The 25,645-nt window shown below is 37.6% G+C and overlaps 1 protein-coding gene across 5 annotated transcripts; it reads left to right on the plus strand.

Moving 5' to 3' along the window:
• The first annotated feature begins 581 nt into the window (after positions 1–581).
• Positions 582–25,211, plus strand: LOC129266312 (glycogen synthase kinase-3 beta-like). Of its 5 annotated transcripts, none has more exons than XM_064103588.1 (10): positions 582–1,055; positions 1,369–1,879; positions 11,517–11,710; positions 13,407–13,490; positions 15,508–15,618; positions 16,888–17,018; positions 17,531–17,637; positions 18,371–18,564; positions 19,384–19,570; positions 20,173–25,211. In XM_064103588.1, exons 2-10 carry the CDS (start codon positions 1,741–1,743, stop codon positions 20,319–20,321), a joined length of 1,296 nt encoding a protein of 431 aa, XP_063959658.1. In that variant the 5' UTR covers positions 582–1,055; positions 1,369–1,740; the 3' UTR covers positions 20,322–25,211. The 5 variants fall into 5 exon arrangements, with proteins under 5 accessions (XP_063959658.1, XP_063959659.1, XP_054760128.1 ...); XM_064103589.1 differs by having other exon boundaries at positions 770–1,055; positions 1,731–1,879; XM_054904153.2 differs by lacking the exons at positions 582–1,055; positions 1,369–1,879; positions 11,517–11,710 and adding an exon at positions 11,875–11,941.
• The last annotated feature ends 434 nt before the right edge of the window (positions 25,212–25,645 follow it).

Here is a 25,645-nt window from a genome sequence, read left to right on the forward strand (position 1 = left end):
TATTCAAAAATCACAAAAATGGCTTCTCTATTTCTTCATCAAATTCAATTCTGTTTCCTCAATTTACGTCACCAATATAATTCACTACAGTATCAACTGGGCTGAAATTAAAACTTGTGTTATATTTTGCTGCAAGATGCCAGATGAGCACCACGTCATTGATGTGCTAGTTATAATTTATGTCTGCAATTGATAGGGATCTCTTTTTTTTTCCTGCATAAGAGGTGGTTTTTTTTTATTACACAGAAGTGTGCAAGCAAGTTCATTGTTACCAGTACATGTGTACTGCACTTTGTTTTATTACACATCAGCATCATGCAAATAATTAGACTGTAGCCTACTATGTACATGTACTTATGTACATTAATTTAATACATTGAAGGTATGCAGTCAGGAATGTGAATTACACGTATGCTTGTTCATGAAAGGAAGGTGCATTCTTTTCCCTTTTTCTTGATCATGTAACAAGCATGTCAGGTATGCCACCATATTGACAGCTGGTTAGCTGAATGAATCATTGAACTAGGGCATTCATCCTCAAATTGGCAACCATCCCAATGCTCAAGTACATGTATGTACACACAGATTTGCTCATACTGTACTCACACACACACACACACAAACTCTATGTACATGTACACAGATGCATGTTGGTGCTCAGTGTAATCAACATATTACATGGATGTGTCTGTGTGTATTGCGCAGGCCCTGCAAGTGTTCACATGCTCTGCTGCTAATCACAAAAGCTTGTGTACATTTCGGGATCAGTTCAGACTTCACATCCAAGTCAGGGACACCGAGCTCTTCCTTTCATTGTCCATTCCTTGCGCAATCAAAACAAACCGCATTGTGCATTGTCTGAAAAAAAGGACACTCCATTTGGGAAGTCCATCATTCTGACGGAGATCCGTGGAGGGTCTGTTTTGACAGGAGGGATTGCAGCTACTATTGATTTGTTTCAAACTGCTGCAGTTGCACTTGGATGTTTGAAAACTTTGGAATTTTACCAGGAGAGGTTTGTGTGATTTGCACAGCTGAGCATCTACACGCGCTGGGTAGGACGAGCAACGCAGGGTGTTGAGTTACAGTGTTTACAATCAAGAAGTCAACACTTCTGCCTTTCAAATCTCACTGCTCTTGAGATTAAATTATTTCATTGCAAGACTCATACTAATAAATATGCAAGAAGTGATGCTCATGATTATGGATGATTGAATCTGACTTTTTTTTTTTTTACAATAGAATCAAATTTGTGCTATTTGAAAGGGGAGGACTACGACTACTATGATGGTATTCTTGAGTTGAAACCTGTTGGAGATCTGAATTTTCAGAATAATTTTTTTTTTGAAATCTTCCCCTATCCTACAGTCGCTAGATTCCAAGACCTTCACAAGAAGTGGATCATTCCAATTTGTGTATCAGCCTGATCGCATATGAGTATGGAAATCTTGAGAGTAATTATCCTGTGATCTGTATTAAAATTGATTCCTGCCAATTTTTTATTACATGTACATCTTGATGTGATCCTGCATGCTTTTACAAGCTTTCCAGATTTGTTCAAAAAAACATTTTTGATAACTTCTGCAGTTTAATACTCCAAGAGAATATTGAATTTCTTGCAAGGATAGTGGATCCTTACTAAATTGGATTCCTTGCTGTCTTTGACACAGCATTTCTTTTGGATGATACTTTGTGCTTTGATGTTTGAGGACATTTTGCCCCTTCTGCAGAGATTTCACAATGTGCACTGTGGAGCGCCCAGCAAGCGGGGAGTGGTCGACACATCGTCGACCGGTATCGTCGGCCTACAGCAAAATCGTCACACCACGCATTTCATCAACAAAAATCTTGCCTCCTACTTCCACTTCAAAATCAATGAGTATGTGCTTAAAAAAATATTACTAGTCAATATTTCCGATGTAGCCTAGGAATTCATAATGAAGAGAGACAAAATGTGTTTTTTATTGGGGGGGGGGGGGCAATTTAATTGATACTGGAAAGTCACACAGCGCAAGAGGCGATTATACTGGAGCAGCGCAATTCTTAATATGCACATGTCCGATAGGATATCACAATTTTAATAGTGATAATCATACAGTATTCAAATTGCACAGTCTGAGCTATTAAAAATCATAGGTGTATCGTTTGGTTGGGGTGTGAATTTTTGCATTTTGTGAGAGCAGGAATAGTTATGATTATGAATTCTCTGTACAGCTTTGATACATTTTGCATCACGGTATTGATAATAAATAGGGAATTGTTGATTACAAACCTAGGGGCACCAAGGCATTTCCAATTCTGATGTTCAAGTGAAGCCTTCAGTATGACCTGGGGGTTATTGATGCTTTCATAATGGATTTCTTTAGGGGGGGGGGCAGGGGCATTGCTCTCATGTAATATTGATTGGCCTATATTATATATATTTATTTTACAAAAAATCAAGTGGTTTACTGTACACTTTTTTAACATTATTTTCCCCTTTTTTTAGTTCAAAATACAAAATAACTGAACTTAGGAATAAAAATGTGAAACAAATATGTTGGAGGATTGACAGATTTTATCGCTTTATGCGAACAAGAACAAGATCGAGCTGGCACCCCTGTGCCTCAATGAAACCATAACTAGAGGAAATGCCATATGATTCAGCCTATTACGGACCGATCATCCCCTCACAGCAAAAAGGTTGATAAATCCTGCATTTCTATAAGCACTTATGCCCTTGTAGCTTTTGACAGATAGTATCATGTGTAATGCATGTGCTTGTCACTCTGAATATTCTTATCGTGATTTAAATCTTCTTTCTCTGTCACTGTATCCTTTGTATACCTACACGCAAGTATAGGGGCATATCAAGGTTTCAGAGGGAGGACGGGTGGGGGAGGGGCTCTTGTAGGGTGGGGTGGGGGTACTGTATATTTAAGGGGAATCTTGGCTCGGTTCCAATCAAAACGAGTAAAACAATTTCCAAACATCTGTTGTATACATGTAGGCCTATTAAAAATAGAAGAAAAAATTCTAAGGGAGAAGACCTATTGGCCGGGGCGAACATCTGGGCATTCATAATCTCGAGCCCTAGAAACTGACCGGCCAATGAAAACAATGCACTAGCGACCCATACTGTGCTAAACGTCATGATAATCGCGTGTACCTGTTTCGTTATCTGGAAGTTTACGAATCTTTCTGAAATTTTCAGTGCTGCTTCTGACATTATTTCATTGTGTTTCTTATACGTGTACTTTGTTTTCATCGCACTATCGTCGTTAAAAGCGGATGTGAATTCACTCTGCCCCCGCCTAAATGTACATGTATTAAAGGGAGATGGGGCTTTATAAACGATACCCTCCCCATTTTTTTTAAATAGCTAAATGACCTAGAATTACACTGGTTGTCAGGTACAATGTACATGTTGTTGTTGTTTTAGCTTATACGGCACGTATCATTCATTAGTGAATATTTGCGCCAAGGAGAGTACAATGAGAGTACAAGGAGCGTACAATGTACAAGGAGAGTTCAATAGACTTGATTAATATTGCATGCCTTAAAGCTGAAGTTCTCTATTTGCATAATGGGTCATAAACTCTATTGATGGTTTTGATCGGTTTATCATTTGCTGGTCAAGCTGTTTTTAGAACAGTCAGAGCTGGTATACACTGGAATGAAACATTTATCATAGTGTTGCGTTGTTCTTTTTCCCCCTGATAATGAAATTTACTCTTTTATATCTGATTGGTTGAGCGCAGGTTGAAAAGGACATGTACATGTAGACGAGTTGGACGTATATCTTTTGTTGACATCTCAAAATTAGAAACAAGCTTGTGTACATCAGTAGAATGCTTATTTTGAATGAAAATTACTAGAACATCTGATGCAAAGCAACAATATGTAGAAGAAGTGCATACCACATACTATGATAAAAACATGTCTTGTTGCAAGCACATCAAGACCTCTATTTCAGATCGAGGTGTATGCATTCTATTTTTATTCACAAAATATTTGGGTATATTGATTCCTGGCCAGAGTTCCATAAAACATCTTCTAATCAGTGATTTTCACTCTCAAATTTGCTCTGAACCAATCAGATGCAAACGTAGTTCATAACAAATTGTGAATGAAATCACTATTTGTCTCATGAAATGCTCCTTTATAAAATAAATTGTATTCATTCAGGTGAGTGTGAACACACCCACGGAATACCTATTAAAGTGATTAGTGTGAATTTTTCTATAATACTTCAGGAAGCAATAGACTGAATTTGAACTTTCATGTTACAATTGTGTTGGCTTAACGAGACATTGTTCTCTTGATTCTTCAATACTGTGTCGTTTCTTCATTGTTGTCTTTGATTAGTTGTCCATATTATTTGGTTGTCTGTTCCATATCCCTTCTTCCTTGTGTTTGAATTTGAATAGGCCTAAATGTGGCTCATAAGATTTACTAATTGGCTGTGGATGAAATGATTGTAAGCTTGACAAATTCCTGATTCATAAAGGGGTTTAATTTGAACTCTGCTCTAAAGCTGTGGTTTAACTATGGATAGCCGATTGTGTTGACAAAATTAAAGCAGGAATGATTCAGTTTCAGAGCACATTTGGTGCTCATCTTGTTCATAAATGTTTGGGAATGAAAAATGAAATAGCTAACTTCACCGATTGGAACACAATTTGAAATGATAATTTTTTTTTCCATTTTCGGCTTTCCATAATTTTAGCACAGAGTTGGAGTTGGACCATGGTCTAATGTCACCAGACTTCAGAGTTCAAAATACATGCATGCCATAGGAGAACATGTTAGCAATATTTAGATCACAGTATTAAATCTTGATTTGAGTACATTTTTTTTTTTTCTCAGGACTACAATTTTTTTTTTAAGGTGATGTTTTGGATGGCCTACATGTACAGTACCAATTCAAATATTAAATGCAATTGCCTTTGAACAGTAGTACAGTACAGTGAATGACGGTGCCATTTTGGCATGGGATACACTTGAGCCATTCATATACATGTACTTGGAGGACTAAGAATAGAATTTTCAATCCCAATTCTTTCCTGTCTATGTCATGTGTCGGGTAACAGCTGTTCACACATTCCAAATTTAATTCCATTTATTTACCATAGCCTAAAACACAACATCAAAAAGTTCATAATTTGCGTTGTCGGGTCGACATGTAGAAACAACCACCATTCATATTTCAAATAACTTCACAAGCCAGCACGAAATATCTGTGCAAGCTGCAACACAACTTGAAATTTGTGGTCCGTGCCCCAAAGCAGAATATTAGAGAAAACCAAAAAGTTGGATTTTGAAATGTAAAGTACATGGACCTATGTGCTACAAATGGTGCCTTATAGTACATGCAATGTCAGGTATTTTTAAATTGGCCTTGTACTACAAAAGTTTCATACAAGTACAAGTACATGTAGTCCTATGTATAAATAAACGTTAGCATTGAGGGAGGAAAACATTATTTGAACTAGGCTAATTTGAACATATTTTAGGCATCAATTATAAATCAATCAGTAAACTTTTCCAATGATCAATGTTCAAGAAGCAAAAAGGACATGGATTTTAATATTTTAGGGATTGTTTTCATGCAACAAGTCCTGCAAGTACACTGTACATTAAATGTAGTTCCATGGTAAAGACATGTACATTAGAAGGGTGGAAAGAGTGAGAGATATACATGTACAGTGTATTGAGAACTGTAAGAGTGGATAGCAAAGAGAGATATTCTGTGGTAAAAAGGTGGGTATTGATTGCATAGGACGAGAGGGGAGGAATGGAGGGGCAAGAAAGGGGTTGAAACTACCAAAAAAAATCTTGTTTTCATTGCAAGCATAGTATTCAAGTTTATATCCAAAAGTCTGAAGAATTCTATTTTAATGCAATAGGCCCTACATGTAAATTTTTTTTTGTCTTCAGGCCTATTTAGTCATCCAATTTTCATACTCTCCATTCATTTCAGTGGTTTGGGTATTACATGTAGATTGAATGTACTGTACAGCAGATGTACATTATGTAGATCTACATTGTACATGTACATTTGTCAAGCACAAGCCTTTTAAGGAAAAATAGACCTTTATTGAATGGGGGGGGGGGGCAGTATTTCGACATGTACATCAGTACCGTAGAGGAAATAGAAGTACAATACACAACTGAATTTATGATTTTTGCAGTTATGATTAACCCTCTTTACTGATCAAAAGTGTGCTTTGAATTCCCAAGAGCACATGTTTTAATTATTCCGACAAAGTGATAAATGTACGTATGACATTATAATTTCCGCACTTCCATCGAACAATTGCCATAAACCCAATTGCAGTGATTGCTATAATTTCAAGGTTAACCTGATCCATTTCTCTGTTGGGGCTACACAAAAGCTCATCTTTTTCCTGATTCTGTATGGCGCTATGTCGATGTACATGTATATTTGTTAAATTGTTGGCTTTGTGGCCAGCGTTGTCATGGGAACCGACTGATTTGAGACAGCTGACAATCAGACATGCAGAGAGGATGAGAGATAGTGTGTGTGTGTGTAAGCATAAACATGTAGGCCCTGCATCTACATGTATGAGTCCTTTTTAAATAGGCAATGCGAAACAAAAACTGAATCACACATAGGGTCTACATGTGGAGATTTTTTTGTCCTTTTTTTGGTTGAAAACTTTTTTATTTCTTGTAAAAATTTTCCTCAGGAAAATGTGCCCCCTCCCTTTTGGAATACATGTAGTAATAATCTATCACAATGACATTTAAAAGAAACAGATGGTATTGGAGATAAAAGTAAGAGAGAGAGAGAAACTGGAGACTTTATAAAGAAAGGCAAATACAGACAGACTATTACAGTGAGGGTATTGAAATTGAAAAAATGGAAGACAAAGATTCCTGAGGTTTTCCCCTCTTACAAACTTCCCAGATGTACATCGGCCCATCATGTGATCCTCAGCCGGGCCTCTGGATTCACTTTTTGCTCAGCAGGTGTGGTATTTGAGAATCTTCTTGCAGGAAACACGAGGTGGTTTCAAACCGCCTTAATCACAAGAATCCCCGTTAAATTCGGGTAAAAAAATATGCATTATTATCGCATTCACACCCCCGAATCATACCCTTCAGAAGTTCCTGAAGTTATGGGAATGCGCAGTGTGGTCTGATAAGCAAGCAAGGTGCGAGATTCAAAATCGCTAGCTTAGCACTGAGCCACCCATGGTACCCGCGCCCAACTACACGCTGGGCTAAAAGTTCCTGTAATTTGCTTTCACACTGCCAAAATACCTGCGACCTTGGAAAAATCCCCACGAAAGTTCTGATAATTGTGACAAGTACATGTAGGCCTACTTACTATTTAGTGGGTATTTTCTTTCGGGGAGATTACGCGTAATTTGCTTTCAGACTGCCCAAATCACCTGGTATTTTTTGATCGGTGTAAATTTCCCGATCAGAAAATACCTGGAACTGACGAATTTTGAGGCGGTGTGAAACCACCTAATGTGGTACTGCCCAGGGAGAGAAGAGATAATGATAGGCACCTGCATAAAGCCAAGCTGTGTAGAGTATTAGAGTTTGAATAAAAATGTCATAGATGTGAAGAATTGAAGAGCAAAATTAAGATTTTTTTATCCATCTTGTATGGTTGCCCTATTTGTAGGCCCTACATTTATGTACAATGTACGTGATGTACTTTGCAGGCCTTTACAAGATAGAGGAAAGCTGGTGTTACCAAGAATTTCACAATTTTGTGGTGAAATTTACGGTTTGTGGCTTTGCGCTGTCAAGAATTTTAATAGTATGCACACGTACATGTACATGTATTTTCATGATATTGATGCTCATGAAGGTGACAGCTCTAGTTGTGATGACATTTTTGTGACATTCATTTATTAAAATTTTCATATACATATATACATATACATGTACATTGTTGGTGTAATGAATACTATATATTTTATCATGCTAGCATTTTTAATCTTTTCAACTATAAATTTCATGTGAAATCAAAACAATTTGTGATAGTACTTGTACAAACTCCTTGTTTCTACATGTATACACCCTTTAAATACCTCTAAAATGCAAAGCAACTGAAGAGTTCTATCAAATGGGACCAGAACATTCCATGAGCCAATGTCATCTATTTTACCCATTTTCTCATCTTGATTGATTCCGAGGGATGCAGTCAAATTTATGAGATGAAGGGTTTGTGAACTGATGGGATGGCAGTTAATGTTGCGGCATTGTAGGGATCAATGACCCGCTCTGACGTCAATCCACAATCAAAATTAATGTTGAATGTGGAGCTAGATTTTATGTTGACAGCATCACTGGCCACGTTGGAAGATACTGTACATGAAGAAATAAAAAAAAAGTTGACATGATGCTCTGATTTGCTCAATGATACAAAATAGTAAAGATCTATTAAATATCTTCATACTGTAAGAAATAATACAAAAAATCCAGAAAAAAGTATTTTTTTAGACCTGAATCATATCGGTAGCCTTTCCTTTTGGCATATATTTTGGTAGATTTTCATAGAGTGATCAGACTATGGGAATGTATACTAGGGTTTTATACAAGTTTGTTTAATAGCGGGTAGGCCTGCACACAAAAAGCACCAACATATATCATTTGATACATGAATAATTCAAATGGCCCAATCTGGAAATAGGCCCTACAGTGTGAAAGTTTGATAGAAAGCTACCTGTTATCCTACATGTACATTGTACACTGCCACTCCTCAAACCACCATTTTCTCAATATCCCTTTCACAACCATAGTTTATTTTAGTTTCGAAGACATAATCCATACCTCAAGGCTCAAAACACTTGAAAATTTCTTTTCATGACAGCATTATTGTGTACAATGTATGAGCAGGACTTCCTATGCAGTATTAAAGCTCAATGAAAAGTTGCACCCATCCATTTCATCACAATCTTTGTTCACAAGATTCACTTGAATGACTCTCACTGTAATAACAACCTCTTGCTAAACTTCATAAATTTCTTTCAAATGCCTTTGCACTTTTGTTAAAATCCATTCATTAGACACAGCAGGCCATTGTGTGTCAAACTATTACTTGCCTTTGACAAGCATATTAAAGCAGAACTACATGTACAATGTATAGACCTACATATTATGCTTTGACTTTGTTCTCTTTGAAAAAAAAAGCAGTGAGCCAGATTTACATACTGTTATTAAATTTCTCATAGTATACAAATATATCAGGCTTTGAGAAAGTATAGTGGGAATTATTTATCCGAGGTTAGACTGGCAATTACTATTTTTCCGAGGTGCGAAGCCCCGAGGGAAAAATAGTTACATTGCCAGTCCAACCGAGGATTAATAATTCCCACTATGCTTTGGAAAGAAACGCCTGATATACATGTATTTGTTTTATATCCCTCTTTAACTTGTGGACCTAGTCCTTGCTGATGTTTAACCAATCTAGACAAAATCTAACGTTGCCGGACCTCTAGGCTGGGTAGGCTGCGCGCGGCTTCTACCCGACTGCACTTAATGTGAGCTAGGTCCGCTGCGCTGCGTTGGCCGTTGCTGCAGTTGCACTCAAAATGTAAATAAATTCGCGCAGGCTAAATCAGGTATTTATGTAAATATAGATTCAATGCTCTAAAAATTGGTATCTGATCTTGACTCGCCTTGTTAGGTATATTTATTCCAAATGTAAGAATCCTGTATGAATGGCCGTCAGAATTATATTTTCTGCATTGTAATCTAGCTAGACCCAATTCCACAGTGATTTTTCAAATTCTTGGTAAGTAATTTGAGCGAGAGCTGTTTAATAATTGTATTACGATCGATTGCGGATAATCGAATCTGGGTCAAGTCAGGGAGCATGCGCAGTTCAAAGTTGAGGGAACATATCGAGCATGAGCATGCGCAGTTCTCCCCATGAAAGTATATAGAAAAATATACGGAGCTCGAAGAAAACTATATGGAGCTACTTGCAGCGATGTGCTTTCCTATTGAAATTATACTTTGTCACATGATCGCGAAATGACCAATCGTTTATCTAGAATACTCATGAATATTCATAAGAGGGATATAATAAAATATATCCCTATACATACAGTACGTGTATGCGCACACTTCTCAGCCCCTCACTGTAACTACTACATGTATTTCTAACAAAGTGAAATCTTGCCCAAATATTTTAGGGGAAGTGTAAGAGGTATTAAAGGTACAGGGTATCTTAAACTGAAATATGGTGTACTATTTATCAAGTCATACCCTCTCTTTTTAAACATGCATGTACATGAATGTAGTTTGTGCTTTAATGTCAAAATGAATACAAAGGCTGGCAAATACAAATTTCATGTAGGAGCCCTAAAATTTTTCTTCTTTTCGATTTTGATATTACCTATACGTAAAATATTTAAAAAATATTTTTTTTATTTTCAACAGTCTTTTTCGCCTAGTGGTTATCTCATTTTCTTTATACCTTAAAACTTTGGTTGTGTGTGAATGAATCCTCCTTCATCTGACTGAGCTATTCTTGTGTGGAAGAGCCTCCTCCTGATAAGATCAGTGATTCAGTCAAATTATATCGAGACCCTTGTCAATTACAACTTCCATGACAGCCCCTGAAATGGGGGGCAAAGTCTGACAGTCTAATAATAAACCCACTTGCACCGATGGCAGCTTGTGTGAGAACTCGCGCAGGAGATTTTAAGCAAAGGCAACCTATATCTGTCACGTACTGTACATGTAGGCCTTATGCTGATATACATGCATTAATTTTTCATATAGGCCTACATGTATTACAGTACTATGTTTGTGACTATATTTGCATAAAACAGTGTACGCATGTGAATTCGGTCCCATTTCTTACAATTTTTCTCCCTAATTTTTCAATGTACATGTACTGGCACATGAATTGTCATATGATAATTCAAGTTCTAGTGTTTAATCCTTATCTTGTCCATGTACACCTTTCTTGCTGTGATACCGTTGTTTGCTTCTTTGCACCGAAACCAAAGATCGCCGAGCAATGATAAGATTATACTGAGTTTGCATGTATGTCTTGGTGGTGATGTTGGTGATTTTATTCTTTTACCTGATTGCTATTAAGGAAGCATGAATGCTTGTAAATAAGCAACCAGAGGGCCAATGGCTTTTATAAATAAAAAAGGTCCTCTCGATGGGACCTGTTTAAATGAGGATCAATGCCTTACCAAAGTGGGAATTGAACCCGGGTCAGGGAAATATGAAACCCCCGCTCTACCGACTGAGCATAGCACCTCCTTTACTCAGAATTATTTAGTGAAAACCTAGGTACATGTGCATTATACATGCATCAGTAATGCTACATTCACATTTGAAGGAAACCATCTCCAAACTGACCAAGGATATGTTTAACATAAATAAAAAATAGCTTTGATTGGTCTTGAATCACTGTCACCAACATTACTGGAGCATGAGATGCTTCATTTTGAGACATTGACTGGAATTGATGTGTGGCAGGCAATCTAATTTAATCTTTACCCCTTTTCTCTTTTCATTCTTTCCAGGGGACAAAGATAGTAGTAAAATCACGTCAGTCACAGCAACAGAAGGACCTCCGCCCGACAGAACGAAAGAAATCTCATACACAGACACGAGGGTTATAGGCAATGGCTCGTTCGGCGTGGTATACCAGGCCAGGATGGTCGATACCAATGATCTGGTGGCAATAAAGAAAGTATTACAAGATAAGAGATTCAAGGTGAGTAAGTGAGGAAGTAATATAGGTCCTAGTAGCCAACCTTGAGGTATCATGACTTTCTTGAAGGGTAGGGAGATTGTGGTGGCAATAAAGAAAGTATTACAAGATAAGAGATTCAATGTGAGAGTAATACAGGTCCTAGTAGCCAACCTTGAGGTATCACAGACTTTCTTGAAGGGTAGGGAGATTGTGGTGGCAATAAAGAAAGTATTACAAGATAAGAGATTCAAGGTGAGTATGTGAGGAAGTAATACAGGTCCTAGTAGCCAACCTTGAGGTATCACAGACTTTCTTGAAGGGTAGGGAGAGATTGTGGTGGCAATAAAGAAAGTAAATTACAAGATAAGAGATTCAAGGTGAGTATGTGAGAGTAATACAGGTCCTAGTAGCCAACCTTGAGGTATCACAGACTTTCTTGAAGGGTAGGGAGATTGTGGTGGCAATAAAGAAAGTATTACAAGATAAGAGATTCAATGTGAGAGTAATACAGGTCCTAGTAGCCAACCTTGAGGTATCACATACTTTCTTGAAGAGTAGGGAGATTGTGGTGGCAATAAAGAAAGTATTTCAAGATAAGAGATTCAAGGTGAGTATGTGAGGAAGTAATACAGGTCCTAGTAGCCAACCTTGAGGTATCACATACTTTCTTGAAGGGTAGGGAAATTGTGGGAATGACATTCATGTACATGTACATGTAGTTACTGCATAATCCGCATGCCAAGAAGAAAGCAAATCGATCAAGGTCAAATTAGATCATAAGAGGTGGATGATGGATTATAAAAAGAGATTGTCATGGGTTTGCTTTTTATAGAAACTGATGAGTAATTTGACAATGGCAATGATACCTTGCCATGGTCAGTCATAGTGATGTACAAAGTGTAAACATGACAGTGACAGGGGATGCAACTCTGTGCCTTGGGTGTCAGCACCTTGCGTGACAGTTTGCTCACATCGATGATGAGTTGGCAGACTCTTCCAAGGTTATTTTCATTGAAAGTAATTTGATGTCTGATGATACTTCACGTGTCTAGTCTCCAAGGGCACCAGAGGCTAGATACTAGATAATTACACTGCTATCCCTTTCAATGGTCAATGTTATTGATTGGTTGGTAGAAGAGGAAGTATTAGTTTACAAAGTGTTGAAGGTTGGACACTATCATAGGCTAGTATAGTGCCTCTGATTTGTATCTGCTTATTTTGTCCCTAGTATTACCGGTACATAGTATTTGTATTTATTTGTTTTTGTATAGTGTGTTTTCGTTATTTAAAAAAAAAATGTACATGTAGGTGTAAAAAGTAGATCAGTTGATACATTGATGTGTATATTGAGTTGTGATTACATGTTGTCAACGATATACATGTAGACATTTTAGCAATACTGTATTATAGTTCATAGAAAAATGCATTGAAATGCAAATGGTATGAAGAATTTTATTTTTAACATGTAATGATACAAATACATTTCCAATTGAATTTAGACTCAGTAAATTACATTGCAATAATACTGGAGAGAACATGAAATGATTGCAAATTCAATTTATCTCTTTCTCTGTCATTATATCTCTGTCTTTCTCCTTCTTTGTCATTATCTTAAATATTTCATTTTCTTTTCCATTTACTTTTTCTTGTTTTTCCTTCCTCCCCTTCCGCCCTATCTTTTCTCTTCCTCTCTTACTTCATATCTTTGCGTGTGTAGAATCGAGAACTTCAGATCATGAGGAGACTAGATCATCACAATATAGTCAAACTCAAGTACTTCTTTTATTCAAGTGGTGAAAAGGTGAGTTTCAGTACTACACAATAACATTTATAATGTTGCTGGGATGTTAAGACCCTGTATCTCAAAACTTAAGAGTGTCGAAGGCAGTTCAGGAAAAGCAGATTTTCAGAAATTTGGCAATAGATTGTATACATAAGTTTTTTTTTTTTCTTTGCTTTTCGTTTGGTAGAGCATGATGAAAAGCCTCCACAACCCTGATTTAGTGGGAATCAGTAAATGGGGTTCCAACATATGACCTCTTGTACGCATGATTAGCCCCATTGATATCAATGTATTATTGGCCTGGTTCTTTATGTTATGAACCAGGGGTGATATTTTGGAACACTGTCATAACTTTTGTCATAAAATTTTGTCATTTCTCCTTAAGAGTAACACCATTAAGATTGTCACAAATCTGTATTCTGAGCATTGCCTTTTCTCTGTCATATCTCTGTAAGTTCCCGCTCATCTTTTCACAGACAAACCAATTAAAATCACAATTAGTTCTGAGTTGGAGCCCTTCTTTCCAATTGTAAAGGGACAGAAAGTTGAGAAGGATTTTGTTGAGAAAAAAAAACTGAGAAAAAAGAGGAATTAATATAATAATGATAATAATATTCCGCATTGATATAGCGCTTAACACATCGAAGCGATGTCTGTAAGCACTTTACAGAAATATTATTACCCCAGTCATCGGATCCTTGCATGCCCGCATACAATGTATGCACCTTCTCCACTCCCTGGGGAGCATTCCAACAAGAGTTCCAAGACTCAATTGCTAGGCATACTACATAGGCTTTCGCATCCTACCGGGTACCCATTTTACACCTGGGTGGAGAGTGGCAAATTGTGGATTGACGCCTTGCCAAAGGGCGCTAGGCCATGGTGGGATTCGAACACACAACCCTCTGATTACAAGGCGGGAGTCAGAACGGCTACACCACGACGCTTCCACATATGTAGGGCCTAACTACTTGTAGCATAAAAAAATGCTGTTAAAAATAATCGTAGATGATGAGTGGAACTGATACAACAATGTAAATTGTAATCTAAACAATATCATTGTGTGCTTGACATACAGTCAGCATGGTAACGGGATGCTATTATGCTAAAAGAAATGACAAAATTTGTGCCTGCTAGTCCCTGTCCTAAATTTTGTCATGTCTTTTGATTGTAAAGGGATTATGCGCGTATATGAATTTGTGTATGTCTTGTGTGTGCTATTTGCGAAAAGACCAAACTTCTGAAAATTTTTGTGAAACACTTTTCCACCAGAATACCAATTCTGTCTGACACCTCTAAGAAAAGATAAAATATAGAGAAAAGCAATGTTCAGAATATCGCCCCAGGTCAATATTATATTCACTTTACATTTTATACTTGATTACCTGAGATAGAACTTTTAGTCTGCATAAGAAGATGTCAAATCATTTTTTCACATCAGATTATGCAAAGCATATGTTATATGTATAGTAGCCTCTTCTATTATAATCAAATTTTGCCTAAATATTCACTTGTTTGTTCAATATAGATCTTTATATGACACTTATAGATATATCCTTGTCATTTTATTTTTTTTTATATTGTTCATTCAGCCCATTTTACAATGACGTCATCCGTGCAATTTTGATCCTTACGATGTTGTCCATTGGACACACGCTGAGACCACCGGCGCTACTCGTGTGTTTGCAGTGTGCGTGTTGAATGTAATGCGTCAAACAACAGACCGCATTTGGGCTGAATGCACTTTTATTCATATATTTAAATATCATGACAAGGATCTATTTTTATGTGTCATATAGAGCAAATAATGAATGTTCTTTTCATTCGTGCAGTGGACAGAAATACTTCATTTGGTAAAAGACGAAATGAATGATCCATTCAACGAGGCTACGACTCGTTGAATTTCATCTGTCACCTCATGAAGTATTCTGTCCATTGCACTCATAAAACATTATTTGTATATTATTAGTCAATTGTTTTCCTTTGAACCATATACTGCATGGTGTTCTCTTTCATTTCTCTCTGCGCAACACAGAAAGACGAGGTGTTTTTAAACCTGGTCTTAGAATATGTACCAGAAACCGTTTACAGAGTAGCAAGGCACTACAGCAAAGCAAAGCAAACCATATCTCTTATCTATGTTAAGGTAAGTCCAAGTATTGATTTTAGTCACTCATGGTAGCGTTTTGAAAAAAAGAGTAAAGCTGGACTTGAAAGTTAATTCATCCTTTGATAAGTAGTTTAGTTTGGGGTTTTGTTTTGTTTTTCTCCTTATCCATTTTTTCCTCTTTTTTATATTTTGTATTTTTATATATTTTATTTTTTTTTATTCATTTTGTAAACTTCATTTTTTTTTTTTTTTTTTGGGGGGGTGGGTTATTGTATATTTTCTAAACAGGATTTTGTGTCATATATATTGAGAGAGAGACAGACAGATACACACACACACATAAAAAGAGAAAGAGAACTCCTATTGAACCATTATGTGATATTAATAGAGATCACATACATGTAGCAGGAACAATATTATTAGATTTGTTGCGATGATCTACTGCTCTGTCATTGAGGCCATATATCTTGGTAGTTGTAATCGTCAAAACATGGAAAGATTACATAAACATTTGCCACCTGTATTATAAACATAGGGACTTGAGAGATCTATGTGTCTGTCTATAGGTGCTTTTCCACCCACCCGATTACAAAAAAAATCCTGAAAAGTATGTACTGACTTAAGGGTTTGGGCGGATGTTTGGCGAGTACTGTACTTTCACTAAAGTAAAGTAAAGTAGTAGTTATATTTTTTGCAGCTTGGTATGAGAGTATCTTTTTTTCTGCCAGAAGTATTGGTTCCATAACATTTGCTCGGACGACAATTGCTCAGCTCTAAATTCTACATACTAAACGAATGACCAACTTCAACCCTGAGTTTATTGAACACCATACCCTACCCTAACCCTAAACCCAACATAAAAATCTACTGCAACCCTCATCCTAACACTACATCTGAGACGAAATCAAGCCCAGAGCAATTGTCACAGGCGCAAATGTGTCACCGAACATGTGTCTTGAACATTAAAAAAAAAATGTTTCTGCCTCTTCCCATCTTCCTTCCTTCCTCTCTCCCTTTTTTTCCACTGTCTACCTCCTATTTTCATCTCCCCTCATCCCTCTCCCTCCATTGCCCCTTCCTCCCTCGTTTCATCTTTTTTCCTCTCTCATATTCTCTCTACCTTTTGGCTACTTTCCAATAACTTCGCATCATCCTTTGCCCCTCCCCTCATGCCCTATTTACTCCTAATTTACACCCCTGTTGTCATTACCCCTTTCAACTCCTCCAATTTCATTATTATGTTTTATTCAATGCAAACAGATTTAAACGATTATTGATCATTTTCAACTACATCTTCCTTTGCAGTTGTACATGTACCAATTATTCCGGAGTTTAGCGTACATCCATTCAATGGGCATTTGTCACAGGGACATCAAACCACAGAATCTCCTACTCAACCCAGAAACAGCGGTTCTCAAACTCTGTGACTTTGGAAGGTACGTTCACCACTGCATTATTTTGTATCTAGAGGAATCAGTGTATGGTCTGGCAGTCAGTACGTTGGCATAAGTTGCAAATTGAATTACTTCTTCAGTTTTCAACCAGTTCTCATTCCATTTGGCAAATATATTGGCCTTGAGGACATTTTTTTCATTTTCCTAAATTTGTTGCCATGGTAACAGGCTAATACCATATTAAGGCAAGGCAAAAAAAAAAAAATCTTGGGAAGTGAACTACTTCCTCGGTTTTTGCCTGGAGATCATGAAATTTGGCGCCAACATTGTTCTTAGGGTAAAGACGTGCAGGACCCATTTTTGAATATTTTAGAAACTGTGTTGCGCAGGTAACAGGGTGGGGCGTATTGATCACATTCAGTGATATTTATGGTTTATACTTGACAGTGATGATGTTACAGATAATGGTCAAAATGAAGACTCCCATCTCTTTTATCCTTGAAGTTCTAGGCAGAATACACATATTAAGTAATTTTCCTCTGTTTTTACTACAGTGCAAAGGTGCTTGTGAGAGGAGAGCCCAATGTATCATATATCTGTTCACGGTACTACAGAGCGCCGGAGCTTATATTTGGTGCTACTGACTACACATGTGATATAGGTGAGTAGTGTAGTACTTCAACTGAACTTGCTGATTGATGTTTTGGCAGAATGGAAGGTCATGAACTTTTGATGAGCTTGTCTGTAGGGGTCAATGTACTTTTATAGCCAGTCGTACACAAGATATTTTGAAATATTCTACCAGGGTTCATAGCATTGTAAACTTTCAATTATTGCTTGATTTTAGCTAAATGTTCATGGTTAACGCCAAATTTGCGAATTTGCCAAGTTAAATCTAGGACCACATAAATATTCATATGTTTGAGTTGGGAGAAATTCCACTTAAAGACGTATATTACACATGTTTGCATTTTTTGGGGGGTGTTTCACAAAGAAGTGTGACTTATTTTTCATGCTTAAATGCTAATGGGCTATGTTAATTCAAATCGCAATCACTTTTGATTGGTTTAGAGGAAAGAAAAGCTTTGCATGTCCACTGAACAATGCAATACACGCATCACTGTTGTGTATGTTTGTTAGTACTATAGACTTAATACACTCTGTGTGTTGTGAATGAAACGTGACCTGAGTCAAAGTTGGCAGCCCCTTGTATGTTACTCTAGTTGAACAAAGCGGGCAAAGAGTCAAGTGCTAAGTCCAACTCAACCCTTTGTGAAACACGTCCCAGGATAAAGAAAAATTGCTTTTGCCTGGGGAATATTTTTATACATAGAAGGTCAACTCATGCAGGACTGTATGTACTACTATCTTGTTTTTTTATTTCACTTGACTAGATGTATGGTCAGCAGGATGTGTGCTTGCTGAGCTGTTATTAGGCCAGCCCATCTTTCCCGGTGACAGCGGGGTGGATCAGCTGGTGGAGATCATCAAGGTCCTGGGCACCCCAAGCCGGGACCAGATCAAGGAAATGAATCCCAACTACACAGAATTCAAGTTCCCTCAGATCAAACCACATCCGTGGAGTAAGGTGAGAGTTTGGACCACCAATGTCCATTGGGATTCAAATGCAAAGCGTTTCTCTGCATTAGTCACTCTCCACCCAGGTGTAGTTGTAATACATGGGTACCAAATTAGGAAGGAATTATGTTCAAGCTCCTGATCAGGATAGCCGTGCTGAGGGTGGAGTAATAGAATGCAACCATTAGAAACATTTTATTTATTTATATATTTTCTGTATAAAAAAGCAGGGTAGTCCCATTCAAGACAGAGGCTTGCTTTACAAGGGAGCCCTGGTATTATTCACATTTCAAACATTATACAATCACAATTATAACATACACAATTAAAATACACAACTAATACAAAAAGAATATATATACATAATAAACAACAAGGGGAGAATAGGGCCTTTGTGAATGTTGATATTATGATTAATATTATCAAGAAAAATCCAATGAAAGTTTGAAGTAGAAGGCTTACCTGGTTCTAGCAGGTCACAACTGCTATCAGTTGGAATCAATAAAGTATTGATTATTCCGCAGTTAGTGGAACCAGTTTTTCTCTCAAATTTCCAACTCTCGAGGGGCTGTTACGTGAAGGTGACTGTTCAGTTATGGAAGAACAAATTAAGGTTGAAGTTTGATAACTTGAAGTCTGAAATGCTTTTAATGGGTTACAACTGGATTCCATAAAACATAACTTTGTTTTCACTCTTGCAAAATACCAGATGGTGTTTTTTTCTGATAGATTATATAGGAACATGCCTCTAATTTTCTCTCAGATTTTTCACTGTCCATTTACCTGTTCAATACTTTTCCCTAACTGTTAAACATGTCTTCCTGTGCAGGTATTCCGAACGAGAACTCCCGCTGATGCAATCCAGCTGTGTAGCAGACTCCTTGAGTATACCCCCAAGTCCAGGATCAAACCCCTGGAAGCATGCGCCCATCAGTTCTTCAGTGAGCTACGGGATCCTGGCATCAAGCTACCCAACGGCAGGGAGCTTCCCCCTTTATTCAACTTCACAGCTGGTGGTGAGTGCTCAGATTTACTTCTAAGACCTTGGTCTTTTTTTCTGCAATTCATCTCATAATGTAGACTCGATAAGCTCTGTTTTTTCTAGCCCGGTCACATTATTTACCATCGTATTTTAATTTTTTTTTTTCTCTCTTTTATATATGCATGGAGTAATTTTCCTTTTCTTTCTTTTGTAATTGTGTGTATTGGTTTTTAATGTGAAATAAATGAAATGAAATGAAAACAATTAAACATTAGGGCAATTCAGTAAAATACATACATCTGACCCTCTATATGTGGGCAAGGCTTTTCAAAACTGGATCCCAAGCAAGGTTGAAAAATAAACAAGCAAGCTGGGATCATGGGAACCAACGTCTCTAAAAAAAAATATCCTTGGCTAATCTGTCAACAAACAATTGTTCTCGTGGTACTCCTTTCCTAAATAAATTTTATTGGCTCCCTGTTTCTGAGAGAATGCATTACTGGATACATAATCCTATTTTAACTTGGCTATTTCAGACCAGGCTTTTGCCAAGCTCTGTCAACCACCATTATATATTTTCCACTATTCCAGCATCAGAATTTGATATATTTTCCACCATCTTTCATTCTCTCACAGAACTTGCAAGTAAGCCATCATTACGCACAGCCCTGATCCCGCCTCATGTCAGTCAGAATTCATCCAGCTCGACAGCCCCACACGACACCCCCGAGCCATCCACCAGCGCCACAGCATCGTCAGCGACTGGCGGTTCTAGCAGCAAGTGACCCCACAGCAAGCCATAGCTACGCTGCCAAAGGGCATCGAGAACTATCACACTAATTACTATTGGAGAAGAGCGAGGAGTATTTAGTTAACAGCATGCAGAAAAAAAATGAGTATTTATTCATCACCAACTTGTAGCGGTACGGTTACTTCGTAGGAGATCTTCATGTAAGCTCGAGAACCTCGGGACGAGGCACTTCGTTGGTTGAAGAATCTTCTAAGGTGAAGATTGAGAGTGGGTTTCCTGTTAAGGCAGTTTGACACCCACTGGGTAACACCAAGAGAAGTCACATAGATTGCAGACTGGTTCTCTCAAAGCTTTAAAGACTAGTCACATGACCATGGCGAGCGATCACATGACAACTGCAGCTTCGTCAACGTGCAGAGATCTATCCCAGTCAACTAGCTGTCTTTGTCCAAAGAGTGTCGATGCCTGGTCCTGATGCAGAGATCTAGAACTACTTCAGTAATGGCTTGTACCCTGGACGGCGGAATGTACAAGTAACATTTCTCATTGCTGGCATTGTACTTTCTGTGATGTCTTTGTGTGTCACCTAGGAGTCTAATTACGACGATAGTTTTAACTATTTGATTTTAGAAAACCATAATACTAAGGTCACCTCTATGACGGTGGGTGTTTTCCGTACCCAAGTTGAAAACTGCCAGATGCTCAATTGAATTTCATCATCTACTTCTCTTTGTGATTACATAATAGTGGGTTGAATTCGCTGCAGATTAGACTAGCATCCCGAGGGGCGCTACCCCTAGAGATCCTGCCGTGTTTGTCCTGCTCCCCTCTGGTGTGGTCCAAGAAGATTGAGCTAGGTATTGCAAGAAGCCGCCCAAGCCGTAGCCAGAAGGGCACTATTCCCTGTACAAAGTCTATTACTAAGTGCCCTTCTCGCTCCGTAGGTGCGTCCTTCTGGCCTAGTTGGGGCATTAGAGGGGGTAGTTTTCGCTTATTACAATTTTTAATCTTCTCTCCCTCGTCGGAAAACAAATACCTCGAATAAATACAAACACGGCAGGATTGTGAAGTATGAATCTCTCCCAGTGTCTGCAACGTTTTCGGTCGATGGACCGAGTCTGTGTGGGAGGCTAGTAATAATTAGAATAATTAGTACTTGATATTAGTCCATCGTCCCCATTTTAGTAAGGACTTATTTTAGTGTGGCCTGAATATTGTGTACAGATAACTAGTGGTATGTCTTTGGCTACAGATGTTTCTCCCTTTCTTCACATCAGTCAGTAACACCAAGTGCCCAATATTTCCTGATAGTGTCAACATCTTGCTTGTCTTGATTTTGTTTATCGGTGCCAACAAACTTAGCAGATTGTGTCAAATTTATGATGTGAATTGCATTCAAGTAATGTAGGTAGGTGTTACACTTAATCCAATAATTGCTCTGGAGGGCTTACTTAAAATGCTTTTTAAAGAAGCATTATTATTACTGCCATATTTTATTGGTTCTTGACTTTGAATGGGGCTGTTTGCAATGTTCCGTTCACATTTAATCCGTGCTGCATCTGGCTCACAAAGCACCACTGAATGTTTATATGATATGCCACCACATTAGGCATATACTCAGGTACAGTTGTGAAGTTGAATTTACAGTGGTGCTTTGTGCAAATGCTGTAGAAGATGGCGCAGTATGTGAACGGACCTTGGCATACGCAAGTCCCGACTTCAGTTTGGCTTTACATTGTCTGAAAGCTTGTATGTTGCTAGTAATATCAGTACGCTTGGAAAGCTATGGCAAAAATTAATGTTATTGATTTTATTATGTTAGATTAAGCGGTGTGTGAAACAGAGAAAGATGGGGAAGAGAGGGGGAGCCACTGACATACCCTAAAGGTCAATTAGACCATGTAAACAAAGAAAGAGTATTATGGGATGGTCTCTCATAGGCACAGAGATGTTTAATGTGATATATATGATGTACAGTTTTATAACGTCCCATGTCCGCACCTGGTTGGAACGGGACACTTGTGTATAGACTTCAAAATAATTTAATGATTTTGTTTCTTGCAAAATTATGCCAATGACCACGTAATGTATGTCAAATGCACAGAGCTGATGAAGAGGCATGAATTATAGAATAATAACAGAACTAGTCAGTTAAATTAATGAGTACCGGTAGTCCATATCTTATGTTTTTTTTTCCCTTTTTGTTGTGTGTTATTTTTTATACCAGAATACTTTGTCCTATATATATGTTAATCGTATGTAGACTGTCGAGCGCGGGCAGTTGTATCCGTTCGTTGCAGTATGTAGTGGAGATGCGTTAACTAATTTAGCAGTAACATATGTATCTTGCATTTGTTTCAATGTTTATTGGTATTGTTTTTAAATCTGTTCTAGAGGAGCACACGACAGTTACCTCTCGTTCTTTTTAGTTGGACATGCTCCTTTCGTTAACGATTGCAATATGTAAATGTCCCTTCGGAGGAGTAATGACGTGTAATTATATATGCGATTTTTCACGAAATACTTGCATAGAAATGGAATTTTAAATCTGTGAATGCTTTTAATGTGATATACTAGTTATTTTATTCATAATTATTGTAGAATTCAATCAGTTTTTTAAGGATTCATTATACGCAGGAAAGATTGAGCAATTAACATGTGTAACCTTGTGATAATTGGATATTATATGAGAAAACCATCCTTAATATTTCTCTATAATCAAGGGCTTATGTATTTCTCTTTACTATATTAATTTTTTTTTAAGGCCACTTGTTTGTCATAATTTCTCTCTCTCATATACACCTGCACACACTAAGATTCTGTTCAAAAGGATTAGATAGTGTAGCCTTGTTGTGTAATTAGAATGGTAATAATTGCTAATGGGTGAAGTATCCCGGATTGAACTAAACTATTAGGAACAAACCACTATGTAATATCATTTAAACCGTCTTGAGTGTAGGGGGTGTGTTAGGGATGTGAGGGGGGGGGGGGGGCAGTAGGAGACTTTGGGGGGGGGGGGCAGTAGTAGACTTTGGGGGGGAGGGGGCATGTCAACGATGAAAGTGAGCATAACCCTTCTTCAGTCTACATAAGTTCTACATGATAACTAGACCAATCTTTATTTTTGGACCAAAATGTGCGGAAGACATTGGGACGCAAATATCAGAAACCTTACAAGTATAGCTGTACACCTTATCAAAAGGGTTGGAGCTAGAGATAATCTCGCATTTCCCCAGCAGACGTCAATGATGCCCCTCCTCACGGTGGCGGATCTAGCCGGATTAGATACCTAACTTTGGTTAGGCCCACCCTTGTGTACAGACGATATGGCCCATGAAATAGTATTGTCTAACCCGGCTGAATCCGGCCCAGTCTCCTCATATCCATGATAGTATGAAAGGGGTCCTTACCAGTGTGTTCGCGTATGTAACAGTCCCCAAGCTATATTCAAATATATTCTTTGTCATTACCCCCTCATGGTATTCTGTGATTGTGGTACTGACTGTGTGCTTTTCGTGATAGGTTTTGCCAAACTCTGAATCACAGTTGCCACAGAGAAATCAATGCTCAACTATCAGTGTTTATAAGAAGGCGGAAAGCATGCAATTATATTTATATGTAGTGATATACGCTTCCCTTTGATAGGCCTTCTGTTAAACTAGGAATGAATTATCTGAAACATTACTTATCCGTTGTATTATTTCCGCTGTGGCGTTAATAATCAGGTTGCATCAGCGCAGTGCTGTAGCAAACTCCAAAGAATATATTGATATATCTTATGTATAGTAGGCAAGTAGAAGGGAATTTACATTGGCATTTTTTGTTTGAAATTGGACAAGAATTCTGCCAGTTTTCATATCCCCATCCTCTTTTTCTCTTGTAAATAAATTGACCTATTTCCCCCACTAGTATTTTTTTCCCGATGTATGAAATTTGTATAAAATCGTGTAAAACTGGCAGAGTTCTTGCAAAGAGAAAGCATTATTTGAACAAACCAAAATGTGGAATGTCATTGAATAACCATCCATTATTCTTTTTCACCGATGGCTGGTTAGATAATGAGTAATTCGTAACTCAAGCAACACTTACTAAAAGAGAAGCTGCCTATAGGGGGCAGGCTTCAGAGTATTCACTGCACTTATTTATGAAGACTAACCGCTTCTTGAATTAACAAATTTTGAACATAATGTAGTTCATTCATCAGGACATCAACTCTTTTCTCAGACTCTTTTCATGCGCGTTAGATAGATAGATAGAGAAAGAGAGAGTGAGTGAGAGAGAGAGGGTGAGAAAAAATTGACTATGTTCAAATATGCTGCTGGTGTTAAATTTCCCTTTTTATTTCTGTTTCCATTTATCACACGGTATTTTAACCAAGTACTCGCTTTTTTTTATTTGAAGCTGTGCATATGATTGTGGATGTTATGTTTTATTTTATTATTCGAAGGAGACAACAGGTCATACAGCGTTTGGAGGCTGCAAATATGATTTTAATGATTTTTTGTTTATATCAAGTTATTGCAGACTCTTGTTTTTTCTAGCTACCAACCTGACATATCTGAGCAGGTTGCAGCCACACCCCCGCTGTATGTTGAAACGTTTGCTTGTTTGCGTACACTGCGTAAACAATCGGGCGTATCGTTTTTATTTGAGAAAAAATATCAAGAAATGTTTCGTTTTTGTTTTAGATGTTCAGTTTCGCCCATGAATGATCTAGCTATGAGTGCCAGGTTATTCTTTCCCCTTTTAAATTGATAATTTTTAAAAATATTTTTTTTGTTTTCAAATCCTTCTCTATTATTATTTGTTATTCTCAGAAGGGTTTTGTAGACTGAATTTGATTTCCGGGAAGAGAATTGTAAACTTATCTACATCATGTAAATATTATTGTATGATGAACGTGATACATTTTGTTGTTTACAAACTGATGATGTCTTCTGCCTTCTTTGTTACATGTTGGTTGATTTCTATTTATAGATATGAAAAGATGAGGAAAGAGAGAGAGAGGAGGGGCATAAGAGAGAGAGGGGTGTAGATAGGGAAAGAGAGCGGAAGAGGGGTTTTGAGTGGGAGGATATGGATGATTTATTTAGCTGAAGATCTTTAATAAGATCTTTAGTTTAATTTCACACCCTTGAAATAATAAGTTCAATCTCTCGAATTGACTACAGCTCTCTATATTGTTTCCCCTCTCTCTCTTACATTCTATCCATTTTCCATCTCAAATACAATGTATCTCTATTCTCTTCCACCTTCTTTCCTTCATGTCAATGGATTTCCATTTAGTTTTGTGTTTAGTGAATGGACGAAAGTGGGAGGGGAGACGGAGAAAAGAGTATTGATGGGTAGGAAGGAACA

The sequence above is a fragment of the Lytechinus pictus genome, chromosome 8, assembly GCF_037042905.1.
Source record: "Lytechinus pictus isolate F3 Inbred chromosome 8, Lp3.0, whole genome shotgun sequence".
NCBI classification, from domain to species: domain Eukaryota; kingdom Metazoa; phylum Echinodermata; class Echinoidea; order Temnopleuroida; family Toxopneustidae; genus Lytechinus; species Lytechinus pictus.